Source organism: Lissotriton vulgaris, chromosome 4_1, assembly GCF_964263255.1.
Source record: "Lissotriton vulgaris chromosome 4_1, aLisVul1.2, whole genome shotgun sequence".
Classification (NCBI taxonomy): Eukaryota; Metazoa; Chordata; class Amphibia; order Caudata; family Salamandridae; genus Lissotriton; species Lissotriton vulgaris.
This window is the reverse complement of record NC_141691.1, coordinates 744,771,449-744,789,832: the sequence shown is the minus strand read 5'-3', so window position 1 is coordinate 744,789,832 and position 18,384 is coordinate 744,771,449. Positions and strand designations below refer to the sequence as shown.

At 46.1% G+C, this 18,384-nt stretch overlaps 1 protein-coding gene across 4 annotated transcripts in view; it reads left to right on the top strand.

The window, feature by feature from the left end:
* The window catches only part of PRP4K (pre-mRNA processing factor kinase PRP4K), a 390,098-nt gene that overhangs the window by 29,423 nt on the left and 342,291 nt on the right, over positions 1 to 18,384 (top strand). For all 4 annotated transcript variants that reach the window (XR_015309884.1, XR_015309883.1, XR_015309882.1 and 1 more), the window contains exon 2: positions 9,365 to 10,570. Coding sequence is in view for 1 of the 4 variants with exons in the window: in XM_086965045.1 (XP_086821171.1) it covers positions 9,365 to 10,570 (1,206 nt within the window). In the remaining 3 variants the exon portion in view is untranslated. The remainder of the gene's footprint in view (positions 1 to 9,364; positions 10,571 to 18,384) is intronic.

Below are 18,384 nucleotides of genomic sequence, written 5' to 3'. Positions count from 1 at the left end.
ACAGGGAGTGAGAGCTCGGTGAGGTGGGATGGCAGCAAGGAGTGAGAGCCAGGTGAGGTGAGACCGATAGAGATAGAAACAGATAAAGACATATAGAGACTGAGACAGATAGAGACAGGGACAGACTGAGCTAGATAGGGTCAGAGACAGGGACAGATAGAGGCAGAGACAGGTAGAGGTAGAGACAGACCGCGATAGAGACAGAGAGAGAGAGAGACGGAGCTAGAGGCATGGACAGATTGAGACAGACCGAGACCGAAAGGGGCAGAGACCGAAAGGGGCAGAGACCGACCGAGGCAGAGACCGACCGAGGCAGAGACCGACCGAGGCAGAGACCGACCGAGGCAGAGACCGACCGAGGCAGCGACCGACCGAGGCAGCGACCGACCGAGGCAGCGACCGACCGAGGCAGCGACCGACCGAGGCAGCGACCGACCGAGGCAGCGACCGAGACGGAGTGAGTCAGGGGGAGATGGAATGAGGGAGACTGAGGGAGTCTGAGGGAGTCAGGGGGAGACTGAGGGAGTCAGGGGGAGATGGAATGAGGGAGAGAGAGGGAGATGGAGGGAGTCAGGGGGAGATGGAATGAGGGAGGGAGATGGAGGTAGTCAGGCTGAGATGGAATGAGGGAGAGAGAGGGAGTCAGGGGGAGATGGAATGAGGGAGAGAGAGGGAGACGGAGGGAGTCACAGGGGTGGAATTGCGGTAATTGGAATTTTTATAGTCAAGTGTGTCCCCTAACGTGTACCCCATCAGCTCCATGTACGAGTTTAAAGTGCATGTAACTTCCCTCCACAACCGAATCTGATGACGCAAATACATTTGCGTCCAACGTTAACATGTCCTCTATCAGATCCACCATGAATGGATCGATAATTCCGTTCCTAAGTATGCAGTGCCACCGTCTTTATGTGGTGCGCTCCCACGTTTTCCTGGCTCTGCCGAGCTAGGCCCTGATTTCTGTCTTCAAGCCACCTCTGCCTCTGAAAGCTGCAGCATGGAGATGCATCCCTGACCTCTGCCTTACTTCCTGCCAAGCGAGCGGTGCCCGGCTCGGCCTGGTCTGCCTGCCAAAAACAGTATTTTGCCTTCAAGTTATCAGCGTAGCCAGCTCAGCTCCTCGAAAACACATTCCTGTCTAGTGAAATACGAAAACATATCCCCGACTGCAGAACAAGGGCCAAGCCTTCCTGTCCTCCCTCATGAAATTCATTGCTCCTGTTACCATGGTAGGCCCCTGGCTCCGAGCACTTGCACCTAGACACGCATACATTCAGTATAGAATAGCCTCTGCCCGAAAGACCTTTTACTACAGATTAAACATCCTCCAAACACAAGATATCAGATATGTTTTAGGAACAGGTCGATCTGACATGCCAGACTTCTGTCTCTTCTACTAGTGTTAAAAGTCAGACCCTTAGCTTCCTCCAGATACACGTCAATCACACGTCATATTAGCTGCGCGCTCATCCAGGACACAGGTTTCAGCTGACTCCGCAAAAATTCTCTAAGCATCCACCCACTTATGACACTTTTCTGTGACGTTTCTAGTTCACGCCTCTGTGCACACCCATGTTCACGCCTTTTTGCTACGCACATGTGTTCTTATCATATACATTTCACTTGTCACGCCTACTGTATTCAATGCTATTGTGTCATTTTACTATATATGTCATGTACTGTTAATAAAACGTTGACATCTTTTCCTGCCATCATTGCATACCCGAATCCTTGTATTGATGGAATAGATCTCCATTGACTCGAGTCATTTATGATTAAAGCCCTTATGACTCAGACACCACGGACTCTGCCTCTCATTTGATTGAGCTATTTTTTTTACCTGTCTGAAATTATATGGCAAACTCCTATACGGTAAAATATTTACCACAGAATGAGGGAGAGAGAGGGAGACGGAGGGAGTCACAGGGGTGGAATGAGGGAGAGAGAGAGGGAGACGGAGGGAGTCAGGGGGAGATGGAATGAGGGAGAGAGAGGGAGACGGAGGGAGTCAGGGGGAGATGGAATGAGGGAGGGAGAGGGAGACTGAGGGAGAGGGAGACGGAGGGAGTCAGGGGGAGATGGAATGAGGGAGAGAGAGTGAGACGGAGGGAGAGGGAGACGGAGGGAGTCAGGGGGAGATGGAATGAGGGAGAGAGAGGGAGACAGAGAGTCAGGGGGAGATGGAATGAGGGAGAGAGAGGGAGACGGAGGGAGTCAGGGGGAGACGGAGTGTTGGAGAGAGAGAGAGAGAGGGAGACGGAGGGAGTCAGGGGGAGATGGAGTGAGGGAGCGGAAGGGAGTCAGGGGGAGATGGAGTGAGGGAGAGAGAGAGAGGAAGACGGAGGGTGTCAGGGGGAGATGGAGAGAGGGAGCGGGAGGGAGTCAGGGGGAGATGGAGTGCGGGACAGAGGGAGAGGGAAATGGAGGGAGTCAGATGGAGAGAGAGAGGGAGACGGAGGGAGTCAGGGGGAGATGGAGTGAGGGAGAGAGAGAGGGAGACGGAGGGAGTCAGGGGGAGATGGAGTGAGGGAGAGAGAGAGGGAGTCAGGGGGAGATGGAGTGTTGGAGAGAGAGAGAGGGAGACGGAGGGAGTCAGGGGGAGATGGAGTGAGGGAGCGGGAGGGAGTCAGGGGGAGATGGAGTGAGGGAGAGAGAGAGAGGGAGACGGAGGGAGTCAGGGGGAGATGGAGTGAGGGAGAGAGAGAGAGGAAGACGGAGGGAGTCAGGGGGAGATGGAGAGAGGGAGCGTGAGGGAGTCAGGGGGAGATGGAGTGCGGGACAGAGGGAGAGGGAAACGGAGGGAGTCAGGGGGAGATGGAGTGAGAGAGGGAGACGGTGGGAGTCAGAGGGCGATGGAGTGAGAGAGCGAGAGAGAGAGGGAGTCGGAGGGAGTCAGGGGGAGATGGAGTGAGTGAGAGAGAGGGAGACGGAGGGAGTCAGGGGGAGATGGAATGAGGGAGAGGGAGACAGAGGGAGTCAGGGGGAGATGGAATGAGGGAGAGGGAGACAGAGGGAGTCAGGGGGAGATGTAGTGAGGAAGAAAGGGAGAGGGAGAGGAAAGACGGAGGGAGTCAGGGGGAGATGGAGTGAGGAAGAGAGGGAGAGGAAAGATGGAGGGAGTCAGGGGGAGATGGAATGAGGTAGAGGGAGATGGAGGGAGTCAGGGGGGATGGAGTGAGGGGGAGAGGGAGATGGAGGGAGTCAGGGGAGATGGGGTGAGAGAGAGAGGGAGACGGAGACGGGGGAGTCGGGGGGATGGAGTGAGAGAGGGAGACGGAGGGAGTCAGGGGGAGATGGAAGAGAGGGAGAGGGAGACGGAGGGAGTTGGGGGGGAGACGGAGTGAGGGAGAGAGAGAGGGAGACGGAGGTAGTCAGGAGGAGATGGGGTGAGAGAGAGAGGGAGAGGGAGACGGAGACAGAGCGAGTCAGGGGGAGATGGATTGAGAGAGAGGGAGACGGAGGGATTCAGGGGGAGATGGAGTGAGGGAGACGGAGGGAGCCGGAGGGGAGATGGAGTGAGGGAGAGAGAGGGAGACGGAGGGAGTCGGGGGGAGATGGAGTGAGGGAGAGAGAGGGGGAGACGGAGGGAGTCAGTGGGAGATGGAGTGAGGGAGAGAGAGAGAGAGGGAGACAGAAGGAGTCAGGGGGAGATGGAGTGAGTGAGAGAGAGAGAGAGGGAGGGAGAGGTAGACGGAGGGAGTCAGGGGGGGATGGGGTGAGAGGGAGAGGGAGACGGAGAGAGTCAGGGGAGATGGAGTGAGGGAGAGAGAGAGGGAGACGGAGGGAGTCAGTGGGAGATGGAGTGAGGGAGAGAGAGAGAGGGAGACGGAGGGAGTCAGGGGGAGATGGAGTGAGGGAGAGAGAGAGAGAGACGGAGGAAGTCGGGGGGAGATGGAGTGAGGGGGAGAGGGAGACAGAGAGGGAGGCAGACTGAGAGAGGGAGGCAGACTGAGAGAGGGAGGCAGACTGAGAGAGGGAGGCAGACTGAGGGAGGGAGACTGAGAGAGGGAGGGAGACTGAGAGAGTGAGGGAGACTGAGGGAGGGAGACAGAGAGGGAGGGAGACTGGGAGGGAGGCAGACGGAGAAAGGGAGGCAGACGGAGAAAGGGAGGCAGACGGAGAAAGTGAGGCAGACGGAGAAAGGGAGGCAGGCGGAAAAAGGGAGACAGGCAGAGACAGGCGGAGAAAGGGAGAAGGAGGGAGTCGGGGAGATGGAGTGAGGGAGAGAGAGGGAGGTGGAGGGTGTCAGGGGGAGATGGAGTGAGGGAGAGAAAGAGAGAGGGAGACTGAGGGGGTCAGGGAGAGATGGAGTGAGGGAGAGAGGGAGACGGAGGGAGTCAGGGGGAGAGGGAGTGAGGGAGAGAGAGAGCGAGAGGGAGTCAGGGGGCGATGGAGTGTGGGAGAGGGAGAAAGAGGGAGACGGAGGGAGTCAGGGGGAGATGGAGTGAGGGAGAGAGGGAGACGGAGGGAGTCAGGGGGAGATGGAGTGAGAGAGGGAGACAGAGGGGGAGACAGAGACAGAGAGAGAGGGAGGCAGAGAGAGAGGGAGGCAGAGAGAGAGGGAGGCAGAGAGAGAGGGAGGCAGAGAGAGAGAGAGGGAGGCAGAGAGAGAGAGAGGGAGGCAGAGAGAGAGAGAGGGAGGCAGAGAGAGGGAGGCAGAGAGAGGGAGGCAGAGAGAGGGAGGCAGAGAGGGAGACACAGGGAGAGAAACTGAAGAAGAGGGAGCGAGTTAGGTAGAGACAGAGGGACGGAGACAGACAGACGGAGGGAGGGAGGGAGACCGACAGAGGAAGGGAGAGAGGGAGTTGGAAGGAGGGAGACCGAGGGAGGGAGAGTGTGACAGACGGGGGGGGAGAGAGAGAGAGAGGGACAGAGGGAGGGAGAGAGAGGGAGGGAGGGAGACAGAGGGGGAGAGAGAGATTTGTGTATGCCGGGTCTGTTGGCTCAGTGGACGAAGGCGTCCGCGGCAGTGTCCGGTGTTCAACCTCATGGTCACAGTTCTTTTTTTCTCCAGCCCCTCCCGTCTCCCCCATTGACTCCTCCTCCACCGGTGCGGCTCTTGGCCAAAAACCACGCTGTAAATTCGGCCCCTGAGAGAAAGTTTTTGAGTACCCATAACTTAGGGTGTCTAGTGACTTGTAAAACTTCCCCCGTAAAGGTCTGACTAATCAGAATGGTCTCCCCTCTAATCACAGCATTCGCAGATGCAAAGAATGCTTGAGAGACAGAATTTGGCATTTGGGGTAGTTTCGATAGTTATTTTAAATCTGTTTCTTAGAGTAGGATTATCTGCGTTCGGGCTGCTACAAGCCATTGAAGTGTAGATTTGTTTTTGACCTGGTTATTGCCCCATTAATATTACACGCCAAAATTTATATAAAATCTTTACTCATGATGCGAGATATGTGGTAAGTATTTAAACAAGTGCTGACATCCCACTTTTCCTGTGCCTATGTGTCTGCTTCTTCTCTTTTGAGCTTTGTTTCCTTAAAATGTTCTTCTTAATGTACTCTGATTCAACAATTTGTAACACATTTACTATTTGAGCTGCCTGCTCTTTTTTTCCTCCCCTTTCTTGTCACCCCCATGATCAGTCCCGCCCCCCCTTTGAGCCTTGAAAACCCACCCCACTTTCTTCCTCCGCCCCATCCCCCTACATGAGTGTTTTGGCATGGCACTCTAGAAACTGCTACCGGTGATGTGGCAGAGAAAAAAAGCTCCTTGTAAACACACAAATTAATATACAAAGAATAAAGGTCCTCAGACCCTCCCTATACTCCAAATTAATGTACGCATTCTGGTGCCTTTAACATCTATAATCCTTTAGGAGGCTCTGCTACTTGTCCCTCCTCCTCCTGCGTCTTTCATGATGGAATGCAGAAAGTTCCTTTAGTTCAATGGATTGGAAAAACGTGGACATGTCCTTTGATCAAACCTTGAGTTTGGATTGCGGCCGGAGCTCAATGTCGCATAAAGTTTTCAATTAAGGCCACAAATTCTTTGGACATGTCTGTAAAAATTAAAAAAAAAGTTGTCAGAAGTGGTGAAAACTTTCTGCTTGATGGCACAAAATAAGATTCCTTCTTTAATTCTGAAGTCCCAAAAATTGGCCAAAATTGTTCTAGGGTACTTAGCATTTGCTGACCGAACTGCTGGAACCCTATGTGCCCTTGTGTTTGTTAGATCAGTTTCTGATGATTTATCCGGAAGAACATGCTTGAAGATGAGGTTTGATATTATTGTTGTGACGGATAGTCCAGCCTCCCGATCCTCATGAATTTCAGCAAACCTTAGATTAGCATGGCGTGATCTATTTTCTATGTCATCTAGCTTCAGCTACAGCTCTTTCTACTCTGCTTGGATTCTAGTATTGGCCCCTCCCTGAACATTATTTGAATCTTCCAACAAAGAAACCCTATGCTCCACCTGGGTCATATGCGAGGAGAGTTGTATACTGGTACTGATCTAGCCCACCTGTTTGTTTGTTTTTCTATTTGCTTTTTCCAGAGATAATTTCATTTCTCACAGTTCACATAGTATCTGGTTGAGTGTTCTCTCGAATGAAGAGGTTTGTACCAGCACTGGTGCCTCAGTTGGAGAGAATATACTTGACTTAGAATTTCTGGTTGCCAGTGGGAGGATCAAATTTATAGTTTTAGCAGACCCTACTATATTGCTTGGGTCTTCATCTTTTTCCTGCGCCTTTTATTGTGCTTTATGGTTCTGCGTGGACACCGTCTGGCCCTCCTTGGGGCCAGCTATAGGGAATAAGGGGTATGTTAACTAATTTTCCTTGCAGGTAAGATGATTGTGGAACCATTGTTGGCCGATTGGGATCCATATCACCAGGACTTAAGATTGTTTTGACTGAAGAGTTAATTACACCTTGGCTTGTTGGTTTGAAATTCTCAATGGCTACTCCGCTCCTGGTTGAAAACTGAAATTGACTGTACTATAAGCGGACAGCCGCCTGCCCTTGTTCGTTTTGGGATTCCTTAAAGCACGGGTTCTTATTGATGATTTCTTTGAGGTTCATTGGTATTTGTTGTGAAGTCTGCTGATTTGTGTGCAAGAAAAAGGAGACGCCAGAAGTTTACTGGAAAAAATAAGCTTCATTGGTGCTACACAGACTGCTTTGCGATTTCCTGGTAATTTTCGGCTGCAATGGGACCTTAGGCCCCCTGCCCCCACCCCTCACCCCCACAGGTTGCTTTAACCCCTCCCTAAATCACTGTTTTTGCCAAAGCTACTTAACTCCTTGTCAAGGGACAGGAGTACATCGCCCCAACTGTTAACTGGGCTCTAGGAGGCGAAACCCCGAAGCTCTACTTTTTCAAGTTTCAGCCAGTTATCTGTTTCTCCCTGCAAACCTCCTTCCCATTGTCGCTATAGGTGCCTGTTTATCGCTCCCCCTTCAGTGGCGACACGTCCGGATTGACTGGCTCCTCTACCCCATTACACCAGTTTTGGCTACTTCAGCAGAGCTTGTACATAGCCTAAAGAGCAGGGGAGGCTATCCCCAAACGCAGAGAGTTTTGAAGTTTGGTGGGGGTGTTGCTGTAGTTCTCTGTGCGTAAGCTCCTCTGAAGCAGGGTCACAATATCTGCTGATCCTCCTGCTGCCCCGACTCCTCCCTGGTGCACCACAAGTTCTTTACGCAGATTCCTCACTCCTCTGTTACGAGCGGCATTCCTCTCACATCCTCAGTCGCAAAGCATGGTAGGAGCTCCAAGCGATTTGCTGATATATCACCTCTTTCAAGCTGAACTTTATTGCCCGATTAAGTTCCCTGGATGAAGACTCCCACCTGTCTTCACACTTCCTTAACTGTACAGAATTCACACTTCTTGGGATGAAAAGGTCTAGAGAATTCACACTGCTAGGGATAAAAAGGTCCCATTATTTTGTCTGGGAACCAAATTAGGCTCTCATCAAACTTTTGAAGCGGTCGGGTTTCAAAGAATGCTGTCTTTCTGAGGGGTTAGGAGCACATTTTTCTTTCTCTTATGTAAGTTTGTCTTAAAAAATATAGAATAAATACTGCCGTTCGGTCCTGTGCCAGTGGGCTTTGCAAATAGCACCCCACTCTTTTGTTTGTGTATCTAAGATGCTAATACATAGTCTAAGTGACACCCTAAGAAGCTTGGGCCTTGCTTTGTTATTCACTCGTTGGCTTTGCCTGACTCTGTAGGCAGGTTATTAATGCATTTTACGTTGTGAACCCACTCGATGAGATGATTATACTCCATTCTGGAAAAGGGCATGAAAAGTAATATTTGTTGGATTGCATTAGAAAAAAAGAATATATCTGAATTTCAGTGATATCAAACCCTATTTTGCGATTCAGTAACCTATTACCGAATGGCAAAATGGGTTTGCGATTCACTATTTGAAAGGGGCATGTTTAGGGCGTCTCTTCCAAATAGCGAATCCTAATGGTATGTATGAATGTTTTGTGACCTTGAATGCGGTCGCAAAACATTCGCATTTTACCACCTACTTCAGGTAAATGGTAACCAATCCGCAAATAGGAAGGGGTCCCCAAAGGACCCCTTCTCCTTTGTGAATGGCAACAAAAACATTTTTCAGAGCAGGCAGTAGTCCCACGGACCACTGCCTGCTTTTAAACAAGCATTTGCAATGCAATAGGTCTTGCATTCTTGATAGTTTGAGGTATTGGCAATACAAATAAAAATGCAGCGCCTTGGCTTATAATTTCAGTAATGCGAGACCCAGTGCATTGCAAATGCTTGCTAAGTGAGCCAGGAACCAGCATTGTATGTGGCAGTGCAGTACAGCAAGCTGCTCGTAGAGGTCCCTGGTGAGGAAGGCACCAGCACTGCTTGTCTAGGTGCAGTACAGCAAGCTGCTCCCAGAGGTCCCTAGTGAGCAAGGCACCAGCACTGAACGTCTAGGTGCAGTACTGCAAGCTGCCCCTAGAGGTCCCGGTGAGCTAGGCACTAGCAGTGCATTTCTGGGTGCAGTACTGCATGCTGCTCCTAGAGGTCCCTAGTGAGCATGGCACCAGCACTGAACGTCTAGGTGCAGTACTGCAAGCTGCTCCGTAAGGTCCCTTGTGAGGAAGGCACCAACACTGCTTATCTAGGTGCAGTACAGCAAGCTGCTCCCAGAGGTCCCTAGTGAGCAAAACCGTTAGTTTGTGCCCTTTGGAGCATTAGGAAAGAAATTCCAAGAAAATATAACAAAATAGGTAGGCAATTTCAGATTTTTTTTAATGCTCCTCTATTATTATGTAGGTTTGAATATGGAGTATCACGTTTGATTTTTGTCAGCACTAGAAACTGTGAGCAGATGTGCTTTGTTTACTTGTCCCTTTGGTAACCCATGTAATTTGTATTTTCAGAATGGAAGATGATGGTGATGGGTCGGAAAAAAGTGTCATTGAGGTGAATGGGATTATTGATGTTGAAGATCCAACCCAGAATAAGCACAGCAAGCACAAAAAAAAGAAACACAAACATCGGGGTAAACATAAGAAGCACAAGCACCTTCCAGAGGGGGACAAGGACAAAGATAAAGACAAAAAGCATAAGCATAAGCACAACCATAAGCACAAGAAGCACAAACGAAAAGTGCTTGGGGATGTTGGAAAGGAAGATGGATCACCAAGTAAAAAAGCTAAAATTGATGACTTTGCTCTGCTTGAAGACTTGGAGAAGCAGAGAGCCTTGATAAAAGCTGAACTTGACAATGAACTTATGGAAGGGAAGGTCCAGTCAGGGATGAGTTTGATATTGCAAGGATATGAATCTGGTTCTGAGGAAGAGGGGGAAATTCATGAAAAAGTGAGAAATGGGACTAAATCTGCTACAAGAGCAGCACACACTAGAGGGAGGCATGACACAGTTGACTCTAAAACAGGTTCAAAGAAGAGGAGTAAAAGCAAATCAAAAGAACGGACTAAACACAGATCTGAAAAGAAGAAAAGCAAGGCAGCTACTGATGTTGCCAAAGAGAAACCAGCCCAGGGTAGGTCCAAAGATAGGAAAAAATCAAAGAGCCCAATTAAACGTACAAAGTCTGAAGATCAGGCCCCAAAATCGCGTTCACCGATACTGAAACGACGATCGCAAGAGAGAACTGCAAGGGCCAAATCCCCGTTTGATGAGAAATCTAAATCAAGAGAACGCAGGAAGTCTCCACCACCAAATGAAAACCGAAGTAAAGATCAAAGTAAAAAATCCAAATCTCCCAGACAGCAGAGAAGTAAATCCAAAGAAAGGAGGTCAAAGTCCAAAGATCGAAAACCCAGAAAATCTGAGACTGAAAAAGACAAAAAGCCAGGAAAGTCTCCCTCTAAAGATCCCTCTTCAGGAAAAGAGAATCGGTCCCCAAGTAAAAGACTTGGCCGCAGCCCCAGAGGTAGAAGTTTATCACCAAGATTGCGGGAAAGGCCTTTGAGACTAAGCAGATCTCCTTTACTCACTGATCGACGGCCTAAACCAAGCAAGTCTCCTCCTAGAACTCATTCTCCTGTACGCAGAGCAAAAAGCAGATCCATGGAAAGAAAAAGGAAAGAACCGGAAAGAAGGCGACTTTCTTCTCCAAGGTAATTTTAGTCTTTTGACCAAATCAAAACCTTTACTATCCATTATAGTTGTTCATTTCAGTAGAACATTCTGCCACTGTCTAGCAATTTAGTAGACTGGTACATTAAGCAGCAAACTAATAAAATCAACATAGGTTGTTGACCTCTGTATTCCAGGTGGACTGTACTCCTAATTCCTTGACCTGAACAAAGGTATATATTTAAAAACATAATTGAAAAAAGTTATGGTTCAATATGGTTATGTTTTAGAAGCTAAATAGCACTGTAATTTGACGTACGTTTATCAGGAGGTATATAACCATTTCTCCCTCTTCCTCATTTGACTTCCCATGGCCTCAGCGAGAGACAATACAGGTGACCTCATAAATTGCTTAATCACTGACTTCACTCATGATATCACAATTGGCATCATTGTTATTGCTGATGCGGTTATCAGTAATGTGACTGAGTTTAGAACCTTACCAAAAGTTATGTTCTGTACTTTGAGGCTGCTGGACATTACCATAGGAGAAGCCCAGTAGTGGGTTCCCGGGGTGCGCGGGAGGAAGGAGGGGGATTGAGTTCAGGCCCTGGAAAAGCAGGCCTATCACCCAGAACACAAAGGGTAGCATAGCTTATGGATTCTCACATTGTTTTCCCATCGATAAGAGTGGTGTCTTTTGCAGTCATGCCCATCAGTGTCTGGGGTACAAATAGTAGTACATTACCTTTTCTGGAGCTTGCACCCACTGCCAGATAAGCATACCTGAGAGACTTTGTTCAGTGGTTCCTGAAGATTGTGTACTGAGTGCAAAGCCTAGTCAAAGTTGAAGGCCTGCACTCCGTGGTCACTGCTGTGGGCGAGGGTCGAGAATAGAGACCTTTAACATATTCCTTGGCTCTCAACCACTGCTTGTTTTCTTTGACGACCAGAGTATGCTGTGATGTCTGCAATCTCTCTCCCCCCCCCCCCCCCCCCCCCCAAACCCGCAATTGCATTACCCAGCTGAAGGGTACTCTAGGGCCAAGGCCAGAACCCTGTGGACTCTCACCTCACCAGCTGCTCTCGCAGCCTGTTAGTTGAGTATGGTCAAGTGTTTAGAGCTGCAGTGTCTTTGAGTTGCTTCAGTGATGCACTGGTGATGTAATCTGTGATGTAATCTACATTTTATTTGTGTTGTCATTTGTGACATCATACATGACCCATTATTCAATGACGCATGCAGTCAAAATATAATGTGTTCCTTCAGATCATTATTATCACAGGCTGAATATAGGGTTATTTCTTTGCCTCTTTTTAGTGGCCCTGATAAATGGACAACCACTTACAAAGGCCACACTGTGAGTTCCGTGTGGGGCATAATTTACAGCAGCAGAAGGAAATAAAAAAACCCCAAAGGATCCAAAAATGTCAAAAGTGCTGAATCCCAGTTGCAGGTTTATTTTTGTATGGCTGAACCATTTGATAATACAAGAACTGGCAAGTTCAAGACTGGAGTAGAACCAAATCTTGCAGAATTGACTCGTTTTGAACAGATACAGAAGTGGAACTGGTAGAACTAGAGCAGGAGAGAAGAATAGAAGCAAGCTGAAGAATATCCTATATATACCTATAGAAGAGTAACCATTCACTGGAATAAGCTGGTCTTGGAAATGGCTATAATTATTATTATTATTAAACACTTATATAGCGCACAGCTACCTCCAACGGAAGTGTCCCGGCGCAGTTTCCTAAAAAAAACCGGTATGCTACAAAAATACAACCAAAACATGGCAGAACAGTTAATTCAGTCGAAACAGCCAGGTTTTTAAGGCCTTTCTAAAAGGAGAATCCTTTTCTATCCTTCTGAGTTCCTCCGGCATTGAATTCCACACCATGGGGGAACGTACAGAAAAAGCACGGCCCCCTTTCCTACTTTTAGCAAATCTGGGAACTTTGAGAAGGTTTTGACTGTTCGATCTCAAAGTTCTTGTTTGTAATTATCTCTGAATTCTAACTCTGACATACTTAGGGCCAGTATCAAGAAGGGCTTGATGAGCCAAAATCATGGTTTTGAACAAAACTCTTTTCTTTATGGGCAGCCAATGAAGACTCACCAGATGGTGGGATATACTATATCTTACAGGAATATTTCTGATGATTCTGGCTGTCGTGTTCTGAATAAGCTCGAATCTTGAAATCAGGTACTCAGGTAAACCAATAAAAAGACTATTGGCATAATCCAAGCGTGAGGTAATGGTGGCATGTACCACCGAATGCCGGCAATCCATAGGAAGGTAATGTAAAAATCTGCGCAAGGTTTTCAATTTCCAAAAACGCACTGACGACAGCTGCGCAATGTAATAATGCAATGCTATAATGTAATGGCGAGTGTCTCAAAAGGGGTAGAAATTACAGAGTTAAGCTAACTATTATTGGCTAATTAAAAGTTTGCTTACCCCAAGGAGGGCAATACAATACCCCTATGCCCACAAATATGATTTTTAAAAATTATTTTTTTGTAAGGCAGAGTAAGCAATGTAAAACATAAGCATCCTCTATCTAATTTCCAGGCAGTAAGGAACTAGTTAGCATGGAGGTGTCTGTTTTGTTATCGGAATTAACAAGACAAATTGCTCCACCAACTAATAACGGACATGGAAAGTATTGACAGATTTATAGCTCTGTCTCGATTCTGAGAGTGGCGGTGCAAGGCCATTCTTAGTTGGTGGATCGATTTTGTCTTGTTAATTCAGATAATGAACAATACTCCTCCTTACTAACTAGTTTTGCAACCCCCAGCGGCTGCCCTAAGTTCTTTACTGCCTTGAAAATATATAGTGGATACTTAGGTTTTTTTGTTGCCTCAAAAATCAATGCATGTATTACAAAATACTTGGTCACTGTATTACTCATTGATACCAAACCGCAATCCTATTATATGTGTACCAATATTGAGATTTGCTTACCCTGCTTTACAACAAATTATAATGAAATGGTGTCCTGTTTGATAGCGACCTTGGCTGCTGTATGAGGACATCTTCGAATGGTGCTGGGGTTTATAGGCCATCTTTCAATGTTGTTTCACTAAAGTGGAGTTTAACGGAAGCTTCCTTCACTGACTCGTGTGTTATGTAAAACATTTCAACTAGCAGCAATCTATGATACCTTGATAGTGACAAAAGGATTGTTAAAAACTCCTCCACTTATAATCATCGTCTAATACTGCTACTTCTGCAGTGCTATAGTTTACTCACTAAGTTTAATCGATACATATGTAGACACTGAAGACATTTTCTGGTAAGTCATTACAGTGGTTTACAAACAGGATCAAGAACTCAAAATAATTAGATCCTAATAGTACAGATGGTTGGATTTTGGGGGTAGGTAGATTTGAAGAAATGACGAAAAAATTGACAGGCCTCAAAAGTGAAACTGGCTGTGCATCTCAGTCTCTTCGCTCCTTTTTGTTTCTACAATAAAACATTTAAATTGTAGCAAGATTATTTCTGGATTCACAAAAGGAAAAGACCACTGTCTCCAGATTGTGTTAATGTTTATAGACACAGAAGTGTTTTGTATACCAAAGGCGTGTGGTCTTGTCACCTCATGCCGTCCAGATGGCACACCAGTTTTGGCAGGTCTTGCACCAAGCCTTTTGTTTAGCTCATGAAGTGCTTAATTTTATGTTTTGCATTGCCATGGTGGCGTTGTTGATGGAGGAGCATGTCGTAACACCAAGCAAAAGTCTGGATACATCGGTGGTCCAAATTGCAGCCGAACAATGTTGTTTGTGTATAGGCCACCTGTTCTCATTATGTATGTGTTGAAACATTACTTAATTAGTAGCATTTTGATACTCTAGCCTGAGGAGTATTGCTGTTAGTTATAATGGGTGTAAAAAGTTAGTTTACCATGGTCTGTCAGACTGTTCTTTTATGCACGGAAAAAGAAAAGTAAGACTTTAAATGCTACTTTTGCAGAAGATTGAGAGCTTGAAGAAAACGATTTGTAAAAAAGTGGTCTTGCCTTAGATTTCTGAGCTTTACTGAGAAATAAGAGAGCAGTTTTGTGTACTGGACGTCATCTAAAGAGTATAGGAAGTAGAAGATTGAGCACAATTCCTTGGAGCTGCATTTAGGTTGAGGGTGTGTTTCACTTCTTTGTTCTGACAACCAGTCTTCTTTCAGCTACTGTCTTCGCCCCCATGAAGTCAGGGACCTGGAGGTGGAGGCCTTGGAGATATCAAAGGATTCTTTAATCTATTGATGTTGCTCTTCGCCACTGCTAACACATCATCGCAGAAATGCATATTTGACTCTGCAAGCTGTTCTGTGTTTCTGTTTAAGATTGCTTACAGTAAGATGTGGGAGCTTGAGAGCGTGTTTACAATGTACAAGTGCGCCGTGTTCCCGGATACATCAAAAACTAAACTTACTGGTTTCACTCAGATGTAACTACCACTCGTGACAAGACACCAGAGCTAACTAAAGTGCTGCCTTCTTCCACGCTCAAACACATTTCAATCCTGGTGAAGTTTCTTCCATTTGTGTCTGGTTTTCCTTGTCTTCTGGAACAAGGAGTCACATGAAAGGTTTTAACTGATTAGTGTGAATGTGTATGATCCTTTGTAATAAACCGATCATTTCATTTTTTACACTCGTATCAAAAATCAGAAATATTTTTACAGACCTGTGGTTCTAGTGACTTGAATAACCTACTCGACCTAAGTGCAATGCTCATGTTCCATAAACGCTTCTCAAATTGTGTGATCCTAGACAAATCTTTTATTTCATCGATCCGCCTTTTCTCTATTAGCACATACAATAACACCTCACATTATGCAATTCAGCATGTCGGTTGTACTCAAAAATAGTTTGTTTTATCAAATAGACTAAACCTTTGCTCCATGTATAATACAAATCTAGCCCACATGCAGGGTACCCGTCACCCCTGACTTGCCTATTAGTTCCCTCATAAAATTGTCATCCGGACAGAAACAGGAGTGCTTCTCAGTTTTTTATATTTAAAAACTCAGTTTTAATAACTATGCTGTGAAAGCATGATGTTGTAGCACACTGTCATAGACAGACATTTTCCAATAAAATGGCCACAAACATTCCCACTGATGTGTAGTTTTGTTGATAAAACTACATATTGTCCAAATGATAATGTGTGGAACTCCGTTTCAGCAAATATTTATCATTTGCACATCACAGAGTAAAGAATTCTGATTTGTTCCGATTCTATTAAAATCTTTGTTTCCATCTCCCTTCAGCGTTACAAAAAAGTACTTTCCTAACTACTGAAATATGTGTACAATTCAATTACAAACTATTTAATTATTGTGTGCCTAGCCACAGTGTCAGACAGTTCACTTTACAAAATCCTCTAATTATGCCGTTGGAGAAAGAAAAGTATACTCCAATCTCCAGGATAAAATAAGCAGCAATTTGTAAGAAGACATAAGCTGACATTTGATCTGCCTTCGAATACACAGCAAACGTGGCAAGATAAAAACAATTTTTAAAGGCATCTTTATTGCTCATTACTTTTCTGAATGAACAGAAGACTTGTTTTATGTCAGCCAAAGCTCTGTTGCCAGACAGGCCAGTAGGCCCTAAGAAAAAGGCTTGTTTTGATCAAATCTGAGTCACCATAGTGAGTGGGTGAGTAGATTTCTCGAGGCATGGAACAGTATTTTGAGGAAGATTCTGCCTATTCTCTTAGGTAATTTGTATTTATTTTTTGTGGGTTTATATGGCACAGACCTCACATGAGGGCATTTAGCGCTTTACAAGAGCACTAGAACATTTTAAACTTTGTATTTGTTTTAAAAGGAGATTGTCATTTATCCAGAATCAATGGAAGTTGAGCTGAGACTGGGACTCGAACCTGGTCCGCTCAGCTACAAGTTTGACAGTGCTATCCTCTAGGCCCCGTCTCCTCGCATTAACCCCTTCTATGCTGATGACGGAACCCGTCCGTCCTGCATCACAGTGGGCGTGTGCTGATGACTGCTGGGGGTCGTCATGAACCCGCCCACTCAATAAAAGTGCCGCACAGGAATGAGACACACTGTTTTTACTGCTGTGATCCCATTAAGGATAAACTATTGCAACGTTTATATTTGGGTCTATCCCAGTATCTCATTGGCTATCTGCAGCACCCTTAGAAATCTGAAACGTGTTAGACCACTGGAGCACACTACTATTCGAATGTCAACAGTGGCTTCTGATTAAAAAAACAGAGCAAAGTTTAAGGCTCTTTAACTTGCCTCTGAGCACACACATGGATTTGTGTTTTGAATAAAAAGCTAGTGAATTTGTGCAATACCTGCCATCTCAGCAACTTTGAAAAGCCAAGGCAGGCCTATTAAATGTTCCTCATCTCGACATGTCTTTAACTGACACTCATGCATTTGTGTTTTGGCCAGCCTACCTATCCTTTTTTCTGCCGGAAACCTATAACTTAGCTGTTCTCCCCAAGAGTTGATTTCCAAAGTTTACTTGGATAGTTAGCCCCTTTTAGATTGTTGCATTCTAAGCCTTAAGAACCGTGAAGGCAGTTGAGAACTCTAGAAAATGAAGTAAAGATAAATAAATGCTGCCACTTCTAATTGGTCTGCACAGCATTCCAGTGCTTTATTTTAGGCTTTACGGTGCCTCTGCAGATAGGAAGTAACCGTAGCCAAATCAGTCTTACCCCCCTCTCAAAAAACAGGCCAATGTGAATTGCTGTGCCGCTTTTTCTGTTTAAGGCCATAAAGATGGTACAACAAAAACAAGACCAGAGATTTCTTGCCAAGTTCAGTAATTATTGTAACTCAATGGAGAAGTTGGTATTTTCCTGCCTGGTACTCTGCTCCCTGCTCTCCCAAACTTGTTATCTTTTAAGAAATGGATGGATTAGTAAGGTTTCCCTTGGTGTATGGGTCTTATGGCTGAAAATATACAGCAGAACAACAGATTATAGTATTTGGAAGAAGCATTGTACCGTAAACTATACATGAGATACTGGAGTGACTTTTTTTTAACATTGAGTGATGCTTTTAAAAGTTACCTGGCCTGCTTCTAGCTGTGAGGTGGTGTACAAAGTTAGCTCTCTATATAGTGTACCAACACCAGGTGCACTGTGCAGAGAATCCAGGTATCCCTTACTAGTGTTCAGGGATTGCTTTAACAATCCCTAGGTGCTCTATTTATGGTAGTGTGGTCAAGCAGCATTAGGCTTTTGAGAAGGAAGTGCTAGTCATTTGTTTCCCACATGGAGTCAATAATTGAGACAAGTACTTAATAAGGAAATCTGGCACAAATTAAAAAAATAACAGATTTTTTATATTAATTTAGACACCAAGAACTACAAGATTAGATGAGTACTTTTCATGTTAGAAGACTTTTCTCTGTTTCTGGAAATCGCTGTCAGGGTTGAGGCATGTTCCTCATACGTGGTGATGTTATCCTATGGGAGAAACATACACTGCATAGGGCTACGTGCATCAAGGTACATGGTTGTTCTTCTGGACTTAAGATAAATCAATCAATCAATCCCATAATTTGTAAAGTGCACTACATATCCGGTAGGGTTTCAAGGCGCGTGTGTGTGTGTGCTGTTACGGGTCGAAGAGCCAGGTCTCTTGAGTTGTCTCCTGAAGGTCAGCAGGTCTTTGGTTTGTCGCAGGTCGAGGGGGAGGGTGTTCCAGGTCTTGGCGGCACGATGGGAGAAGGACCTGCCTCCCGAAGTGGTTCTCCGGATGCGTGGGACCGCGGGCAGGGCATGGTCAGCGGAGCGTAGATTCCTGTTGGGTACGTAGAAGGAGAGTCGACTGTTGAGGTAGGCTGGGACGGTTTTGTGG